At 45.0% G+C, this 20,055-nt stretch overlaps 1 protein-coding gene across 4 annotated transcripts in view; it reads right to left on the reverse strand.

Moving 5' to 3' along the window:
• FHIP1A (FHF complex subunit HOOK interacting protein 1A) overlaps positions 1-20,055 on the reverse strand; it is a 229,383-nt gene that overhangs the window by 16,403 nt on the left and 192,925 nt on the right. For all 4 annotated transcript variants that reach the window (XM_082728129.1, XM_082728128.1, XM_082728130.1 and 1 more), the window contains 2 exons: positions 9,529-9,696; positions 8,547-8,626 (listed from right to left, as the gene is read on the reverse strand). In XM_082728129.1, the coding sequence (XP_082584255.1) occupies positions 8,547-8,626; positions 9,529-9,696 (248 nt within the window). The remainder of the gene's footprint in view (positions 1-8,546; positions 8,627-9,528; positions 9,697-20,055) is intronic.

Genomic DNA, 20,055 nt, shown 5'->3' on the forward strand with positions numbered 1-20,055 from the left:
CTCCGTGCTGTAACCTCCATGAACCACCTCCCCTCCTAATGGGTCTAAGCCCAGTGTGAACTTCACCCCTACCATGTTCCTCTTTCCTTCCTCACTAATGCCCTGTCATCCCATGAAGTCTGGCTTCAGTGCCTCCCTCTCCAGGAAGGCCTCTGGGCTTCCTGCTTCAACAGAGCCACGGCCTCCATCTGCTATACTCACCAGCCTCTACCAACGTGCTGTCACCTACAGTCATAATCACTTCTGTGTCTGCCTCCTCAGTACAATGTGCTACCAGAGCAAGGACCTCCTTTATTAGCTTGTTTTAGAATCCCAGAAATGGTGGCTTATCGTGGGCACTGAATGACTGCAGTTGCATGAAAAGGCAAAGACCCGCTCCACGATGCAAACCTCGTCTCACAAAATACGGTGACTAATGGTGCTCTGGTCGCCGGTTCCAACATAGGGTTTAGGGAGAGGGGGAAGGGTCTCCCCACACTGACAAGCAAGCAATGCTCCAGCAGGGTGTCCTTCAATTCAGCTCAGCTCTGACCTCACCTACCTGGAGACAGTGTCCCATCCCACAGGTTAAGGGTTCAATCCTACAAGACTGTCCCTACCCCGCAACATACACACTGCAGAAGACAATCGCCAGCCTCATCTGACCAACCTGCTAAAATCAGAGGTTCCAACAACCTCCCTGCAGTGGCTCAGGAAACTCAGAGAAACATTTTATTTCCTGGATCACTGGTTTGTTAGGAAAGGAGAGAACTCAGGAAGAGTCAGAAGGAAGAGATACACAGCGAAGGGTGTGGGGAAAGGGCTCAGAGCCATGCTTTCTCTGAGTGTGTCCTTCACCCCACAGCTCCATGTGTGCAACAGCCCAGAAGGTTCTGAACCCAATCCTCTTCGATCTTTAGGGAGGCTTCATTACATAGACATGATTGATTAAATCACTGACCACTGACAGCAGATTTAACCTCCAGTTCCTCTCCCCTGCCCTGGAGGTCAGGGGAGTGGGACTGAGTTCTAACCCTCTGATCACATGGTTCAGTCTCCAAGCAACCAGCCTCCATCCTTAGATTTGGGTCCTTGTGTTGCCTCATTAACATAACAAACACACCTTTGTTCCTCTGGTCACGTAGGAAATTCCAAAGGTTTTAGGAGCTCTGTGCCAGACACAAGATGTAGACCAAATATGTATTAATTATAAATCACATCACAGTGCCCAAGGGCTCACCAAGGAGGACTGGGTCCCCTTTCACAAAAACACTTTGAGTTGGTGGTCAAAATATCTTAGTAGCACTACAAACCTAGAGACAAAAAAATCTGGGCAATGGCTTCTGACTCTTAGAGCACATGAGTAGGCTTCATGGGTAGAATAAAGTTTGCTTAAATGGCTTACTTTCTGAACAGGGAGAAAGAGTATCCTGTTTCTTTAAACAAAGATGGACAAATGGGGTGGAGGCGTCACACCGGAGCCAAGTATCCCGTGAATGTAGAAGCCAATTCCCAAGGACCCGGAGCCCTTCTTTAAACAACCGCAATCTTCAACCAGAATGTTTTTGGTTCTGTTTTTAGCTCTTGAGAAAGAGGCAGTGCCGATGAAAACAAGCCATGATGAAGGATTCCGTGAAAGAGATAAAAGTACACTTTTCAAGGTATGTAGTGAGGCCTGAAAACAACTCTCCCACATCTCCTATTGCTCCAACTGAGGAAACCTACAGATACATTAATGGCTGCTGGGCTGCGGGAGCCTGAGTCAAGGGGGAAAAGAGACTGAATTTGTTTTGTGGTACTCTACACTAAAGGTCTTTTTTTTTTTTTTAAAGATTTTGTTTTTTTATTTAAGAGATCACAAGTAGCCAGAGAGGCAGAGAGAGAGCACGGGGAAGCAGGCTCCCTGCTGAGCAGAGAGCCCGATGCCAGGCTCCATCCCAGGGCCCTGAGATCATGACCTGAGCTGAAGGCAGAGGCTTAACCCACTGAGCCACCCAGGCGCCCCTACACTAAAGGTCTTAATAACTCTCAAGGTATGAAATGACAACCTTGCCACTTACCCCTTCTGTTCTCAAAGAACACCAAGCTGTCCACCCAGTGCTCTGCCCGGGGGTCCCCCCGTCTCTCTCCTGCATCTGCGGGCACCAGACCCACACACACCGGACACCTCAACTTGCTGTGGCCAAGACGAAGACAGACCCCACCTGTCTACTTTCTCAAGCTAGAGTGCATGGAAATCAAAGGTCATAAAAGCAGACATGGAAAGAGAGGAGAGGGCAGTATGGGACAGGGGGCAGGTCTGTGCTAATTCTTGGGGTCTTGTATCTGAACACCCACGGAGAAGAAACAGAAGTTGTGGGTGGAAGATAAAGGAGTTCTTCTCACAAGGACCTCTGTGAGCAGGGACACTCTGGTGACAGAAGGATGCAGAGAAGAGAAGCTTTCTCTTCTCTGCTTGCATGGGCACAGTGGGGGCCCTGAAGCACAAGGGTGAGCAGTGTAGCCTCCGGGGCTGGGCTGGGGTGGAGTGAGATGCACCAACTACATGGGCCATGGGGCCAGAAGAGGCCACGTCAGACATTGCTGGGGCAACAGCGGTGGGGGACAGACCTGTTCATGACCATGCATTAAAAGCCCTCCCTCAGACCAAGGTCTCCACATGAGGGGTGAGGGTCAGAAGAAACATACCATGTAGTTGCTGATAGGAATTGTTCTGTTCTCACAAACTGGTGAGGCCCAGGGAAACTCAGATGACACAGGATTTATCAACTCCTTATTTTCATCATTAATTATTTCAGAAACAAATTGCTTCGATGCTTTCACATACTGCAGGAACTCAATGACGACTTGCAGCTCAAACTAAGCATAGTTCATGATTTAAGTTGATATACACAGATTTCTACTCTTTGTTTGGAAGTACTTTTAAAAAATGGAACACTGGATCAAACCTAATAAAGCTATTTATCAAATATCACCAGTGGGGAGCGTGAAATTATATTAGAATAAAGAGTTACTGGGAATTTGCAGCTTCGCAAACACATGTTTTCAGGAGAAACTAAGAATTTTCGTCTGAGTAAATCAAATAAAGGGAGATTCCTCTATAGGCTGAAGGAGAGGTTCTATCAAATTGAAAACGGAGAGTTAGTTCAAATGGGTAATCCCCACCCCACCTTGTCCTCAAAGAAGTAGTTCTAGTGTGTCTCTGTAATGAAGGGTTATCCCAGTTGGAAGTGAGGGAAAACCATGCATTGACCTTCCGTCTTCCCAGCATTTACAGGGAAAGATTGGGAACAGAATGAATGTCAGAAGATGCCCTAATGTCCAATATCACAATGAAGTAGCTGTGGATAGCAGAAAAATCACTCAGGAATTCAGTACAGGTGCTTGTCATCAAGCCATCTATCTATTCATACTGACTCTGTTTGGATGCTTTGTTTAAATAGGGGAAAGTAGTAGAAATAATAAAAAACGAGTAACTCTCTAATTGTAGAGACCCAGATTACCCAAAGCTGTCCCCCAATACAGCAGGAAAAAACGATACTGCCCATCCTGTCCTCCCTTCCTGCATCACCTTTCCAAGCAACCCTCGGCAACCCTGCGCCTACTCTGTTTCCCTGGATATCACTCCCTGAAGCAAGTATCATCATCGCTTCTGAAACAGCTCAGTGACAGGCAATCAATAACAAAGCCCATATATTGCCTGCCGCTCACTACACTGACGGGCAACACAAGCGAAACGACGCAGTGAAGTAAGTACGATGAAGGAACAAAGTGCTTCTAGGAGCTGGTGAGAACCTTGGCAATGCCTGGGTAGGCCCAAATCTACAAAGCAACATCAGTACATTTTAACAGATTGTTTTTCAAAGATATTTGGACCTTATTTCTCCTATTCATCTTACATTACGCTGACTTACATTTTTTTTTCTTTTTTTTTTTTTTTTTTTTTTTGCACTTTCCTCCCAGACACCTAACTCCCATACAAAATGGACATTTTCCTGAAGTGGACACACAGCTTCTCTTGAAGCAAATCCTTTATCTATGAACACAACAGGCAATGCGATTCAAAAACCTGACAATGGACCAGCACTTCTGGGGGAAAAAAAAATGCCCTACCAGAATATTCAGAAATAACACTCAGGGTATTAAGCAATTAAATTTTACCTAGGGGTACCTGGGTGGTGCATTGGGCTAAGCATCTGACTTGATTTCAGCTCAGGTCACGATCATCATGGTCATGTGATCAAGCCCCACACTGAGCTCAGCACTCAGCGCTGAGTCTGCTTGAGATTCTCTCTCTCCTTCTGCCCCTACCCCACCCCCAAGCATATTCTCTCTCTCTCTCTCTCTCTCTCAAAATAAATAAATAAATAAAATCTTTAAAAAAACTTTTTGGGGTTGGGGGGCGACACTTGGGTGGCTCAGTCAGTTAAATATCTGTCTTCAGCTCAGGTCATGATTCCAGTGTCCTAGAATTGAGTCCTGGGTCAGGGATCCCTACTCAGTGGGGAGCCTGCTTCTTCCTCTTTCTCCCTCTCCCTGCTGCTCCCTCTGCTTGTGCGCTCGCTCTCTCTCTCTCTCTCTCTCTCTCTCTCTCCCTCTGTCAAATAAATAAATAAATAAATAAATAAAATATTTAATTTGGGGTGGGGGGGGGCCTAAACTGGGCAGTCCCAGGAACGTGGGATGATCTGTCACTTCCTTGCTTATCAGCATCTTCTGCCTGACTTTGACCTATTGTACATCACATCCATGAAGGCTGGCAGCTTCTCCCTGGCTTTCGCTCACTAAAATAGCCTCTCTTTGGGGGTACCTTATTTCGACTTCCATTTCCTGATACTATGCTAACTGAAAAAACATATCAGTCACAAATGGATAATCACTTTGAAATATCAATATTTAAGAGTATTTAGATTGCAACAAAAATTGTCCTGTCGTTACTATTTATCACCTAACAAATAGCTTCATTAAATGGATTCACAGAATCCTGTCTGCTCTGCTGCCTCTCCAATCTACAAGTCTATCACACACACTCGAACCACCACCGTGGCAACAACAGAAAGAACAGATTATAAATCTGGTTTTTTATGTCCCTTCAGATAAAGTTTAAATGACTAGAAGAAGAAGGATTTTTCACTGTCCTTGCTTCTGTACAGATTCTAAATCAGAAAAGACAATGTTTTCATTAGTTTAAGATGTCTTTTCCAGGAAATTCTCCTCCCTTAAATTTGTGTAGTACTTTACAGTGTTTCAAAACATTTCTTACACATGCCACCAGAACTGATTCACCCATACACCTTATTATGAGATTGGAATTCGAAAACTGGAATAGGTCAGATTGAGTCAGCAGCCCACTCTCACTCTAACGGGATATGTTACCCTTTATCAGATTAACCACCAGCATCCTAGCCTTGGCCTCATATTTTTAATCTCTTTATCGCTTTCTGCTTCAAATTTAGTAACTTCTTCAATCTAGCTCCTCATTCATTAATTCTCACTTAATTTCTGTCTTACATGCTATTCACCCAAACCCTGGATTCTTCACTGTAATAATTAGTTTTTATTTCCAAGAGCTCTAGTTTTTATTTCCAAAAGCTTCAAACCCGCCTGTCATTTTTGCTTGATTATTAAAACACCATTTCTTGGGCAGAAAATAACACGTGTTGGCAGGGATACAGAGGACCTGGAGCCCTGGCACACTGTTGGTGGGCACATAAAACGGTGCCGCTGTTATGGAAAACAGAAAAAAATTCAGGTAGAATTGCCATATGATTCAGCAATCCCACTTCTGGGCAAATCACCCACAAGAATTGAAAGCAGGGTGCTGAAGAGAGGTATCTGCACTCTTACATTCATAGCAGCATTGTTCACAAGTGCCAGAAAGTGGAAATAACCCAAAAGGTTCATCAACGATAAATGGATAAACAACATAAATAGTGGAGTATTATTCAGCCTTAAGAAGCAAGGAAATTCTCACACAGGAAACGACCTGAAGACACTACGCTAAGTGAAATGATTCAGGAACCCAAAGGGTATGACTCCGCGTAGTTGAGGTCACTAGAGTGGACAAATGCACAGAGACAGAAAGTGGAAGGGCAGCCCTAGGGGTGGGCGGAGGGAGAACAGTGAGTGAGTGTAGACCAGGTGCAGGATGTTGGTGTGGCGAGGCGAGGGAGCGGGAGGTGGATGGTAGCAAGGGCCACACCACCATGTGGATATCTTCAGTACCACTGAACTGTACGGTGATGGTGGCAAATTTTCCATTATGTATGTTATGACAATTAAAAATAATTTAAAATGTGAGATGGGAAGGAGCCCACCTTTCAGAGGTCAGAGACCAGGAAGCAAAGGCTTCCCACAAGGTCACCCCGTGCCTGACTCCCACATACATCCCCTCATCGGCTCCCCTAGTGGCATCTCCGAGGCAGTGAGGAGGAATTAGAAATAAAATATTACATCTAGGGCCACGATCATCATCGAATCATCCCATCACCCTCAGCAGGGAAGGCAGTCAGGCTCAGAGAGCCTGAGAGCAGGTGGGTACATGCGACAAGTCTTCCATGACCCCAGGCAAAACAACTAGCCCTGACCCACACACAGAAATGTCGCAGCCATGAGCTGGTCTCTTCCCCTTCATGTGGTACATGCCTGGATCTCAAAAAAGAAGCCAATGCTGTCTCTGAGGACAGTTTTGAACACAACGAGCACCACTTTATGAGAAGACAAAGGTGAGGAGTGTTCGTTCCCCGTGTGGAAGGCCCCAAATGGCCAGAGGCCAGTAGCTGGGCCCAGTCTGACATGGCAGCTCAGAGGGGAGAAGCTCTGCGGGGTTCCAGGGCCCCTGACAAGGACGGCTGTGTTTCATGCCTCCCAAGAAGCAGTGGTTACAAATTTAACATTTAAATATAATCAGGTTTTAGCCTTGTTGGAGCCAAAGGCTGGTTTTTGGCAATAAAAAAGGGCTTTAACAAGTGTCTATGACGGATTATGTTCAGGCTTTGCTAATGCATCCCTCATGTCAGCAGAGACGTGACGGGCGGCTGAAGCAATCCTATCAGGATGGGCCGTTCTGCCCCAAATGTCCTAGCCAGACTACCAAGGCTCTGTCTTCGTGATTAGAGTTGGTCTTTGCCAATGCCTTAAGATCAGTTACTATGACCTCCTCTAAACCCCTAAGACTCTGTTTACAGTGACAAAATGAAGGAGAGATGCTCTCCCATCAAATGGCAACTCTGTAAGGCTCCACCAGGATCCGCCACCACCTTGCCCAGCCTGGCTTTTCTAACCAGTCCATTTGTAGAAGGCTCGAGCAGCACTGTACCCTCCTTCAACCAGTGGTTCTCAGAATTGGCGGCGCAGCTGAATCCCCTGCAGAGTGCGTTAAACCACAGCTCGCTGGGTCCCACCCACCCCCAGAGTTCGAGTTGGCACACCTGGGACAAGGCCAAGCACCTGCATTTCTGACATGTTCCTGGGTGCGGCCTATGCTCCTGCCCCACCATCACCTCGCCATCCCCCTACCTTTCCACGGCATGCCGGAGACGTCGTCACTTTCGCTTGGAATGCCATCTCCTCAGTGTGATGTCAAAAGCTCAATGGCAACCAGGGGCCAGTCCAAGTCTTCTCCCTTTCCCCTGCCCCAGGCTTCTTCTGCCCTCTTTCCCAAGGAGGGGTCAAAGGAAGGGTCAGACATCCATTAAAATGGGGAGGAGGGAGAAGGGTGTGGTAGGCAGCCCTGGTTGGCTTTTTCCCTTTTTGCTTCCACACCACCAGACAGAGAGGTAGGAGGCACGCACCCCACCAACTCTTCCTCTCTTCCTTTACCAAAGCAGATGCTTCCCTGTGGGACCCCAGAAGGAGAGGCAGAGCTAGGCCAAGGCAGGATTCCGTGTTCCTGAGGCCCCCTGCCTAACAACCAGATGGGTGTCATCCTAATAGCCGTCCACGTTGCTTCCTAACACCTCTCCTCAAATAACAGCTGTTTTCCCACACGTTTCTCACCTGTACTTCTGGAGGTCATGCTTTTTCTACCTTGTTTAGAAGTCCTTTCCAATCTGTCTACCCCATGCCCTACTCTCTTCTGACTTGTACCCAGGAAGTACTCATTAAATATTTACCGAATTTAATTGAAACATCCTCTGAGGTCAGAGAGTGCACGTTGTCAATGTACCATTAGGAAAGCAAGAGTCATAGAAATTATATATCAAGAACATTTCATATTTGGGAAAGTCATTTCCAATACCACACGCCCCCAGAAATGTACTTCGGGAGAAGGTCATTCAGCCGCAGACCAGAGGAGTTTTCAGAGTCTGTAGATTTCTAAAGAGCCTATTATTTCCAGGAGGATATATTATAATACAATGTACTTAGCCCCCTAAAAACTCTTGTTAGTAAAACTAAAATTAACTTTGGGAAATAATACAGAGAAATTAGACTCATATCCTTGGTAAAATTTTTCCTTAGAAGCATGGCCCCTATTTAGCTTCTATTAACCACCCCCCCCCCCAAATATAATAGCACTAGTATAGACTTGAGTTTTCCTTTAGAGAGAACAAAAGATGGCAACTCACCTTAGAACTAGTTGTAACATCACATCTTCGCAATGTAAACCGATAAGAGTTCTAAATAATGCCAGGGACACCACACAGAGCTGGGAAGCAATAAACACACATTCTATTTCATATATTGGAAGGATAGCTCTACTCCCCACAGATGGAAAATAAATCAGAATTACAAAATAAAATGGCCTCCTTTTTTAGCAGCTTTGATAAAAACATGCTCCTGTTGTGTGTGTGTGAAGAATGTGTGTGAAGGCTTTTCGTTCTCCTATAGGATTTGATTAGAAAGCCTATGCCTAGAATTATGCCATTACACAGAGTTACCCTCCTCCGAAATGCGTTTGCTCTTATTTCCGACTTTTACAGATCCACATAAGCAAGTCCCTACCACTCTCCAATACACACACGGACACACTCACACACATGATCTCCTGCTTGGCACTTGTTTTCCCAAGTTATCTTCAAATATGGTGCTGGTTATTTACAAGACAGAGCTACCAGAAAATTGCAAATGCCCTGACCTGCACCCCCTCTAGAGTTCTTAGCTCACACCTCAGCTCCTCTTGGGTTTGGGGCATACATTCTCCTTGGTTCCATTTCCAATAGTGCTGAGGCTATGATGATACACTTTTCTAAGAAGCTCAGTCAAAAACAAGAATTCATTCACTCTCTAATTTCCGAAAAGGAAAGATAAAAGGCAAACAGGGAGGATACCCAAAGGTTTATTATAAACTGATTGTACCCTTTTGGGAGTAAGCTTTTTATCATTCCATCAGACCACTTAAGTAATTTTTTGCCCCAGTGAGAAAGTGCTAGTCTAGTATGTCTGCTAGGCAGGATGGACTTAAAACCTGGTTGGTAGAATTCAGAATGGTTGTCATAATAGTAAGAGCTACAAGAATAGAAAAAATAATATTCCTCATTTATTCCCAAAACAAACTCTCCTGAAATTTGTTCTGAGCTATAAAGTCCATTCCTCTGGGGCTCTCCTTACCCGAAATGGGGTGTTGATTCGGCTCGTGAGGGTATCTAGGATGTGGACATTCTCATGCTGGTGCAAAAGGATAAAACGGAGGAAGATCTCGAGTAGCGCTGGCTCGGAGATACTACGCAGGAAAAGGTCCAGATATGCAGTTGTGGTCATGACCTCCTCCACAGTCACCTGGGACCAACGACAGAATGAGCACAAGTGAGCGTCCTCTCGATGCTGTGATCCATGTTTCCCCAAAGGCCCCTGGCCTCACCGCAGTGACCCCATCAAGGCAAGGACACACCATCCACCAGAACCCGCTTCAGAGCCGCATCTGAAGCCTATAACCTATTCACATTCCACGACACCTCATGCTGCTTCCGCCCTTCAATTCAGTAAGGGAGAAGCAAAGACATAAAAAAGCAATTCAAGTGTTCTGACAACTCTAATCATCAAATGCAGTTCAAATACCATAAAGATTTTAGTGTGGAACCACAAAGGGGAAAAAAGAGATCATAGAAAGTATCTGCGTGGTCGGTAAAGAATTAATTAGAACGCCCAGTATAACTGTTTCGTTAGTAGTCATCCAATAAATATTTATTGGACCTGCTATATACCAGGAGCTAGAAAATGTAAGAACACATTTTCTGTCCAGGAAGATGGGTGTAGACGTAGAATCTCATAAGCGAAATAACATCATCAGTGGGAACTAAGAGGGACAGACGCAGAGTTCCGCAGATGTCTAGATAGGTTTCTGGAATGTTGCAAGTCAAATTTGTATAACTGAATAACATACATAAAGTGTTACTTCTAAAGTAACTGACTTTTTTTTTTTTTTAAATAACTCAAACGAGTACTGTCTACGTGGTATGAATTTCCTTGCAGTAGAATGTGAGTGTTTCAGGGAAGAAAAGACTCTGAATAGTCAAGTTTTCGAAGTGCCAAGAATTTGGTACTCAAAGCCTTTGGATTTTCAACATTTTGATAGGGAGTACTTTCAGAGCTCATATGCAATTCTCTGTCTTCTTCTTCTTACTTTTTTTTTTTTTAAGATTTTATTTATTTATTTGACAGAGAAAGACACAGCGAGAGAGGGGACACAAGCAGGGGGAGTGGGAGAGGGAGAAGCAGGCTTCCCGGTGAGCAGGGAGCTCCATACAGGGCTCGATCCCGGGACCCTTGGATCATGACCTGAGTGAAGGCAGAACCTAACGACTGAGCCCCCCAGGCGCCCCTATTCTTTAGCTTCCCAAAAGCAAAGTTCCACACCTCTTCATGAACAGGGGTCATCTGCTGCCTTACTGTCTGTAGAGAATTACCCACCCTGGGAGGCATGATAATCACCAAGACAACAGCTGCAAATCTCAGACTCCACCCCTCTGCCCTCGAAATCTTAGAAATCTCCCCAGTCCTGAGTCTAACACCCTTGATCACTTGATGTTAAGTGAAACAGAAAGCGAGGCTTCTTGAATGATTACATTTTCTCTTTTCCAGTTATTCACTTCTTTCTTCCTTCCTTTCAAAGTGTGAACGGTCATATTATCATACTGGGACTGGTCATTTCTTTTATAACACACTCCTCTTCCCTTTGGAATGTTCTGCCTTCAGAAGCCACAAAGCAGCTTAGAAATCAGATCTCCAAATCTGCTCTATAAGTATAGATAGGCCCCATGCAGGTGTATGCGTACATAAAGGCTTAAATTATTTTTATAAATTTTCTTGCAGGGGGGGCGGGGCACCTGGGTGTCTCAGTCTGTTGAGAAGATGCCTTCGGCTCAGGTCAAGGTCCCAGAGTCCTGGGATCGAGCCCCACGTCAGGCTCCCTGCTTGATGAGAGCTGCTTCTCTCTCTGCCTGCGGCTCCCCCTTCTTGGCTCTCTCACTCTTGCTCTATCTCAGATAAATAAATAAAATCTTTTTAAAAAATAAAAATAAAATAAATTTTCTTGAGCCTTAGGGATGTTCCAAACAGAGGAGTCCAGATGGATAAGATACAACCATATCAGTGTTGTCTATCTTCTTTACGCTAAGTCAGGCACGCTGACACAGTACAGGTGAACTCACCCTCTTGGGGCGGACAGTGAGCGGCCTGAGCATGCACATATCAGAGGGCAAACACTCTGCCCCTCCAGCTCAGCGCCCATGCCGCGAGCCCTCAAAACATTCAATACACCACTGTGTCATCTGGCCAACTTTACAGGGCTCTCTGTGGCCCAGATAAAACAAAGGAAACGTAAACCTCAACCACCTGGCAAATAAATTACCTTCTGAGAAAAGTGTTTCTCAGGAGCTGCCCCTGCTCCTGAAACCCACTGCTTCCGTCCCTGTGTTTCTTGGTCTTCTCTGGTCCGAGACTCATGGCACTCTTAATGCTGTCCTGGGACGCACGCTGTGGCTTGTGTATTACTCCAGTGCAATGTACAGAGTTTGGCAAGTGAAGGGACTGCCTGTAACATTTCCTGAATAAATGATAGCCCCTGAGGTCCTAGTGATTTACATTTGCCGGAACTGAGCTTAATTTTTTAATTCATCTCTCCTCTCTGGCCCTCTGCTCTGAGGGCCCCTGAAGGGGGGGGGGGGCATTTTTTTTCTAAACACCTACAGAATAATGGATGTCACCAAATATAGCTAAAGGGGAAACGACCCACACCACCACCAAACACGCAGCTCTGTTAGCTCGCACCTGTTCTGCTGCTGCAGTCTCGGGGTCCTTTAGCCGAAACTGAATCTAAAGTCATGTAGGCAGAAGTCCGATTCCCTAATAATTAAATGGCTAGGGAAAAAAGTAGCACTTTTTGAACAGGCCATGCATGCATGCAGTTTCTGCGATAGTGCATTTCAACCTTACTTACTGAGTTGCGGCGCTGATAAATCCTGCAGAATTCCAGGAGCAGTCTTTGCACCAACAATGCACCACCAGCTTTTCCCCCCCTTAAGTTACACATGACCTTAATAAGCTCAAAAGCACAGCAATAAACCCTTTAGAATAGAAGTCTCGGTCTTTGGGGGCTGACATGAAAGCAGGGCATTAAGCATCTATTGTTTACTACTCTTAGGCTGCATAAATGAAAGATTTTATTATTATTATTATTTTTAGCAATCAAAGCTGTCATTTATGAGCTAAGAGGATTTAAGAAAAACACTTGGAGGGCTGGCATTTACATAACATGGTATAAATGCCAAAACCCAATTTTATTAAGCATCAAGTTGCAACCTCTTTGTAAATCGAGGTCACCCTCACCTTAAACTAATACCCAAGCCAAGAAAATCTGGTTCCCTTCTCTTTCTGTCTCTTCCCTCCTCCATATTCAAGGAGCCCTCAGAAGACTTTTATCCCAGAAAATCTTTTCCTGCCCCATTATCTTACTTGGCAGAATCTTCCTCTAATCCCCCAAATAGACATGCTCCTTAAGGAGGATGAGACCAGAGCCTAAGTATGATCACTGGAAAGCTAACGCTGAACCACCAGGGGACAGCAGCTCTGCTGCGTGGAATGCAAAACCAAAGTTGCCACTCATGTCCCTGAAAAGGAAGAATTAGCCCAAGGGGACAGAAGCATCCTCTTCATGGTCCAACTACGAAGGACAATCAGTTGTTGATGTACTTAAGACCTTTTGCCTTACAGAGGACAGTCAGTATCCATTTCTCTTGTTCTGTAAGGAATTTCAGGTGGCTACAAATTTAGGTAGAAATACTAGAAGAATTAGGAAATGAGGTTCTGCCTTACTACCATATAAGACACAAGAAAATTTAAGGATACTCAAGCCTAGGAATGTTAATTCTTACTAAAGGCAGATCATAATGACAGGAATAACCTAAGGAAAACTCTGTCCACAAACAAATATTTATCCTTGACAAGATAAAGCACAAGCATGAACCTAAACAATGTGTCTGCCGAGGCACCCTTCTGCGTTTAACTTTCTAACCCCAGTTCTAGAATGGAACCTGAGCCCTGACTCAGGGACATAATCTTACTTGGACCAAGCCGAGTTAAGTGGATCCTTTGAAATCAATCCCTTTCTTCACCCACCTTCTCTACCCTCCACTAGCCCTCACCCAGGTCCCCCACCACACTGAGTGTCTTCATCAGCCCCTTAAACTGGTGTTTTCAAATTAGAGTCTGAGATCCGAAAGTGGAAAGTGAAATCGATGTATTGGTTCACTCATCATGTAGACCAGATTCAAACCATAAATATTAGGGTATGCTGCACGGAGTAGGTACTGTTTTGGGAAACTTCTGTCTGTCTATTTTGTTCAAATTAGATATAATGCAATATATTACATATGCATGGCCTTTGTTATCTAGTCAGTAAAAAATATAGACACACACACACTCAAATGAATAAATTTGGGGCCATGCGTTACAGTCAGAGACATCTAAAAAGCACTAGAGTACACGGCACCAACCAAACAAACCCACCAGCCTTTCGGCCATCCCCTCACCCCTGTTCCCGTCACCAGTCCCTCACTCCAGGCTCTGACCCAGCATGGTCTGAGTCCAGAAGCAGTGCTTCTATGTACAGGTGGGATCAGCACTCCCAAAAGGACAGCAACTGAATTCACCGTCCATCTACTCCTTTCTATTTTAGCCTAAAAGCTCCAACCACGCACATATTTTGCTTGCTTGTTTTAATCAGTATCCCAAGCTTCTCCAGAAAAGGGACAAAATAGAGCTTGTTCTCCTTTAAAAGGGGATAGGTGGGAAGGGAGGAGTTGATACCGTGTGTCACCTTCTGCTTCTGTAATTCAAAACTCTCTGAAAGGAAGGCCAGCCCCAAGCCCAGCCAACACGGCCACCATCGGCCACCGTAGGCCACCATCGTGGCGGCACATTAACTTAATGCCTAGCGTAGGAGTGAAATTGAGCATACAGACATTCTGACCTTTCTGTAATCAGCTCTAGTTGGGCAATTCCATTTGCATCTAAATTAGCACCAGAGTCCTCTCTGTAATGGCAGGTTTATGTGTGTCCTGAAAAACAAATTTCCCACCTGCTAATTGTTTTTTTTTTGTGATCCAGTCACATTGGAACAAACAGATGGGTTCTACCTTCTGTCACTTAGGCAGGTGGCAGGGAGTGGGGTCAGGTGACTGTTGCATCCTCTCCAAGTTAGAAGCCACCTTTCCTTGCCATTTCCTTCAACATACGGGAGAAAACTCGCTAAGCGGGGGCTCGCCCAGGTCATCAGCGAGCCCTCAGACTCAGCTGATCTCGCTGGAGGGGGAGGAAACGGTGAGACACAGCTGAACCCTGCCCACCGAAAGCAGCAGGGAGGAAAGGAATGAGGAGGCTGGATCGCGTGGAACAGGCTCAAAGGGACCTCCATAGGGAACACAGGCTAAGACCTTCCTGCTGCTGCCAGACGAGCTGGTGGCCGTGCACAGGGTTCGTTCACCCGAGGGCAGCTGAGGGCATTGGCTCAGTGTGTGGGCCACAGCCAACTTCCTCCCTCCAAGAATACAGAGCACAAAGAGCATGGAAGTATGGAAGGGAAGACAGACACCCTGGTTCTCAGCAAGCAGCCCCACTTTTTCAGCCAAAAATTCAGGATGGAAGACGCTCAGTTATTCCAAGTCTGCAAAGAGCCTGCAGTGGATGAGTCAGTCAGTCGCCACCCCCCCATCCCTTCTTCCTCCCTTCTACTCCTTGACCTCTAGGCCACGCCTGTTGCTGACTCTGCCACAGGCGGGCTGGGGAGTTCATCAGAGGGGAAGCCCAAAGTCAATGAGTTTGGCTACTTATTCCTAAAATACTTAAGGAAGGAGAAATTAAAATGACGGCCACAGTGACATCAGCAACACATCTCAAGGAAAAATGTTAAAAATAAAGCCAGTGTCTCCCCTTTACTCCTTCTTCAAGGTACCTGTAATACATTAGATGTAATAATTAAATCAATTTCATATTTATGAGTTAATTCATTAAATATAGTACACTTTCTCTTGCCTATCATAAACCTCTCCAAGGAACAGTCAGCAAATCATTTCTAAAGCTTCCCTTCCTGTGCTATGTGTTCATAATTTGTACCCTACTACTTCCTTATAATAGAACTTACCAGAGTGTAAGTCAACCCAGGAGCTGTTACATTTGAACCTCATGGGATGGAATTTAGCTACTGAAATACTCCAAAGATCACATAAAACATGCATTTTGGACTATTTCAGAGTTTGATTCAAAGGTCAGAATTAACAGAGAAACCTTGGGGCGTTTCCGCTCAGAAGCAAAGATCCAAGGCTTCTCCCCCTGATGGCCTCCATCCATCCCTCGGCTCTTTCCTAGTTGTTTCCGAAAGATGCTTCTCGGTTGCAGTATGAACAACCATAAAAACCACATCTCTGGCCCTGGGCAGTCTCTGAACACCTCCTGTGTAAAGAAGGACTCTTCCCAGCATATTGCTCCAGCGGGAGCCCACACAACCTCAGGAGAATGGAGGTCACCTGAGCACAAGGATGCTTCCTAAATGAAAGGATCTTATGGTGTGCTGCCAGAGCCCAAGGAAGGCTGGAGCAGGGGACTCAGAAAGAGAGGGGCTATGCTTCTGGTAGCCAACACACAGAGATCCACTCTCCCTTCTTCTGGACCTAGATGGACCCCCCACCGTCTCCTTTGGGAGCACAGCTAAGGTCCTTCCAGCCAGAAAGCATTCCTCATGGTAAATAGAGATTCCAACCCTGCAGTTTGCAGTATGCCTCACCCTGGGCTCATGCAAAGAGGGGGTGATAGGAAAATGCCACCTCCCCAAACTCGACTATGCTTCCTATTCTGGGAGTCTTGTTAAACCCTCAGCTTCCTGCCCTCTAGGCTAAGTCCATTTCCTTTCCTGGTTTTCCTAATACATTCTCCCGAACTTTAGGATTGCACGCGTACTGCAGAAACGACCGTGTCGGGGCGCCTGGGTCGCTCAGTGGGTTGGGCCGCTGCCTTCGGCTCGGGTCGTGGTCTCAGGGTCCTGGGATCGAGTCCCGCATAGGGCTCTCTGCTCAGCGGGGAGCCTGCTTCCCTCTCTCTCTCTCTGCCTGCCTCTCCGTCTACTTGTGATTTCTCTCTGTCAAATAAATAAAAAATAAAAAAATCTTTAAAAAAAAAAAAAAAAGAAACGACCGTGTCTGACCTACAGGGTGAATTCTCAGAGCACCTGATACAAGGGCGGGGACTCAGAGGGTAATCAATAAATGTGCTGAGATGGATATCAGCAGTCCTGTTACTAATAAAAACACTGTTTTTACAGTTCACGTTGGGGAGGCCTTCATTAGCAAGATGGTTAGATTCACTTGACTTGTCACGTGAAAAGGAGAGAATATTTTCCTTTTATCTCAAATAATATTTCATTGAAAATACAGAGCCCAACTCATGCCATGCTCTTGAATTACAGCAACCTTGAAAAGTGATCCTTTGAGGAAAAAAGAAAAGCTTCCTTGGTTTTCCTCCTAATTTCTCTTCCTGATTAAGAAGACACTCCTATTGTGAATTCTGATGAGACTGACTTTAAAACCCAACAGCAGATGGGATATGGTTCATGGGCCCGAGTCTCAACCAGCAGCTTCTTTAGGATCAAGTATTTGAGAACCATTCTAAGGCTTACCACCTCCCTCCTCATTCAGTCTGCCTGCTGGGTTAAAGGTATTATTTGGACTGGAGTTTTCTACCCAGACCAATTTTCCTAGACACTAAAGACTATAACAAAGGCAAGCCCTGATGACAAAAGACAGATTTCACTCCTGGCTTGGTTTCCATGAGATGGAAAGTCTTCAGCACAATGGAAGATTGAGAAAATGCACAGGTGTCTGCCCAAATCAATTCAATCATTCTAGTCTGTCTGGTCCTTTTTCTCTGTTATCCCCAGCATGCTCATCACCTGGCACTGGACAGTCACAAGGTAAGGCACACAGGGGCACGCACCCCATCAGAGTGATTCTGTGTCTACCTCACCTGAAATGCAAGTCAGACCTCAACATGGCTGGGGGTTGTGGGGAGAGCAAAAAAGTTAGTGTGAGGCAAAAGAAAACTAGGCCAAGAATGGAAAATACGTAGCTGGTGAACCTCCTTTCTGTTTGCCTTTTTTTTTTTTCAGTTTTCTTGTGACAACTTGGAGAAACATTTGCAGGGCATTTGTTGCTGATAAATGTTTCATATGCTCCGAAGAGTGGGCAGGGAAAGAACAGAAGATTCATACCAACTTTCAAACCAGACCCCCCTCCCCTCTCCACAAGGGCTTCCAAGAACCGATACCACCTGGCTGTCTCAGATAAGGCGGGGCTTTGTGCGAGCTACTTTGTGTGGTTCTCTGTGCCAGCAGGGTGGGACCCTTCCTATCTTTCCATAATTCCGATGCTTAAGCCCTGGATCCCCTGGTACAGCATTATCTCCCTCGTGCACTTGTTGAAGCTCAAAAGAAAGAAAGAAAGAAATCTAATTTCCCATTTCAAATCAAAAGTAAATGCAAGCTTAATTTATAACCCTAATTCTCCTTTCCTACCCTGGAAGAAAAGTGACATGAAGTACCACAGAGAGGTCGGAGAGGAGGAAGGTTTACAGTATCTTGCAGCTGATTCAGATTCTAAAAAGCTGGGTGTATGTGTGTGTGTGTGTGTGTGTGTGTGCGCGCGCGCGCGTGCGCTCATTGAGACAATGAATACAGTTTGGGCTCCTAACTTGTGGCTTCTTCTTTCAACTCCATCTCCCCTCTTTGCCCCCTTAGCAGGGCATACCTGTGCAGTACACAGCAAGTACAGCTGTACAGCTGCCCAGACTATGCTTTTCTACAGAAGAATAACAGAAAGTTACAGGTTCCCATCCACAGAAACAGAATTTTGTTAACATATAAGAAACCTGGAGGTTTGTGGCAGGCACTTCTAATTGCTCCTCCTCCCAACCTCCAATATTCAGTCTCCCTCTCTTCCTTGGGAATGAGCCTTAACTTTCTAGCTAAAAAACTACAGTTCCCTCCGACCTTTACATCTAGGTCTGGCTGTACCTGTCTTGGCTAGTAAGGTGTGAAAAGAACTGGTGTATGGAATAAAAAAAGGACTACTAAAGGAAGTTTTCTGTCACATTAAGGGAGTTTTCTGTTTTTGTTAAACCTTATGCGAACTGATATAGTGGTCTCTCTTCTTTGTAAGTAAATTGCTATAGCAATCTCGTGCTGGCATTTAGAATAGTGCCTCACATATACTGGGTGTTCAAAATGTATTTCTTGAGTGAATTAATTAATAATGAAGGTTTTATATCAGGAGAAGACCAATTGGCAGCCCACGATCAGGCTGAAATGTAGTGTCAAGACTAATGTCATAGCCCATTCCCCAAATAATCCTCCCAAACTTAAGTACAGCATTTTTCAAAAATTTCTTAACCAGGACCCATCATAAGAATGATGTTTTACAATAATATATGATATTTACCGTTACTAAGTATAAGGTATTCTGATATTTTCTATTTTATTGTTTTTTAATTGCCACCTATCAAACCAAAATTGTGACTCATTACTATGACAAGACTCAGTGTCTGAAAACTGTTTAAAATGTATATAGATACTTATCTGTTAATTTTTCTGTTAACCAATAAACGAATAAGAAGCAACACTAAAATCTGGTATTTTTAAATTAAAAATCTAAAATATTCACAATTTCATAGAAACACTGGTAGAAAAAACCAAAACACTGTGATTATTTTGTTTGACATTTTTATAAAGTAGTTGAATATTACTACTGATGTCTTGGGGTCTCTACAACATATAGTAAATAGTGAATCTGCACTGGGAAAATCTGCCTGGGACCTCAGAGATGCTGAGAGCGGGCTGGCTGGCCTGTCCTCCTGTAGTATCCACTCCTGCTTTCCGTGCCACATGGGCAAAGGGCAGCGTCCTCTCTCCGCACTCACCCCGGCTGTCCTCGCGCTGAGCTTAGTCTACTCTGGGTGGTTAAGTACTGGTGTTAGCTGTTCTTTCACTCAGCTAATAAAGGAATCGAAAATGAGCTTCTCTTCTAAACCAGGATTCTCAAAGTCTACAGATATTAATTTAAGGATGCAAAAGGCAGCAGGGGGTAGCAGAAAACAGACCGCAGTGGGAATGTCCAACACTTGAATTTTAATCCTTGGAGTCTGGTGACCTTGGGCAAGTCAAGCAATCTTTTGGCATCTTCACTGCTCCCGCTGTAAAGCAAGCAGGTTCCCCTGACCTGCGATGTAATCCAGCAGAGCAAATTTGCATATGTCGATGAAGAAGGCCAATGACGAGATGGGGTCAGAGCTTCTGTGCAAAGCGCCTTCCTCCACAGATATTAGTGGGAGCATAAGGTAAGGCGCTACGAGATAATAGAAAAGCACTTGGGAACACTTAGAGGACTCCCTAATGTAAATACAAAGCCACCACGTAAGTCTTCTGGGGATAATCTGATGCGAAGGCAATGAAAATACCACCTATTTCATAGCCTCTCTTCCTCTCCCAAACAGGAAGCTCGCAGTCTCTGAATATTTCTTTTCAAATCATGAGCATTAGTATGCTCAGCTGTGAAATGATGGCATTGAACCAGATGATCTTACCCTCTCCATTCCAAA

Source organism: Mustela nivalis (genome assembly GCF_964662115.1).
Source record: "Mustela nivalis genome assembly, chromosome: 4".
Classification (NCBI taxonomy): domain Eukaryota; kingdom Metazoa; phylum Chordata; class Mammalia; order Carnivora; family Mustelidae; genus Mustela; species Mustela nivalis.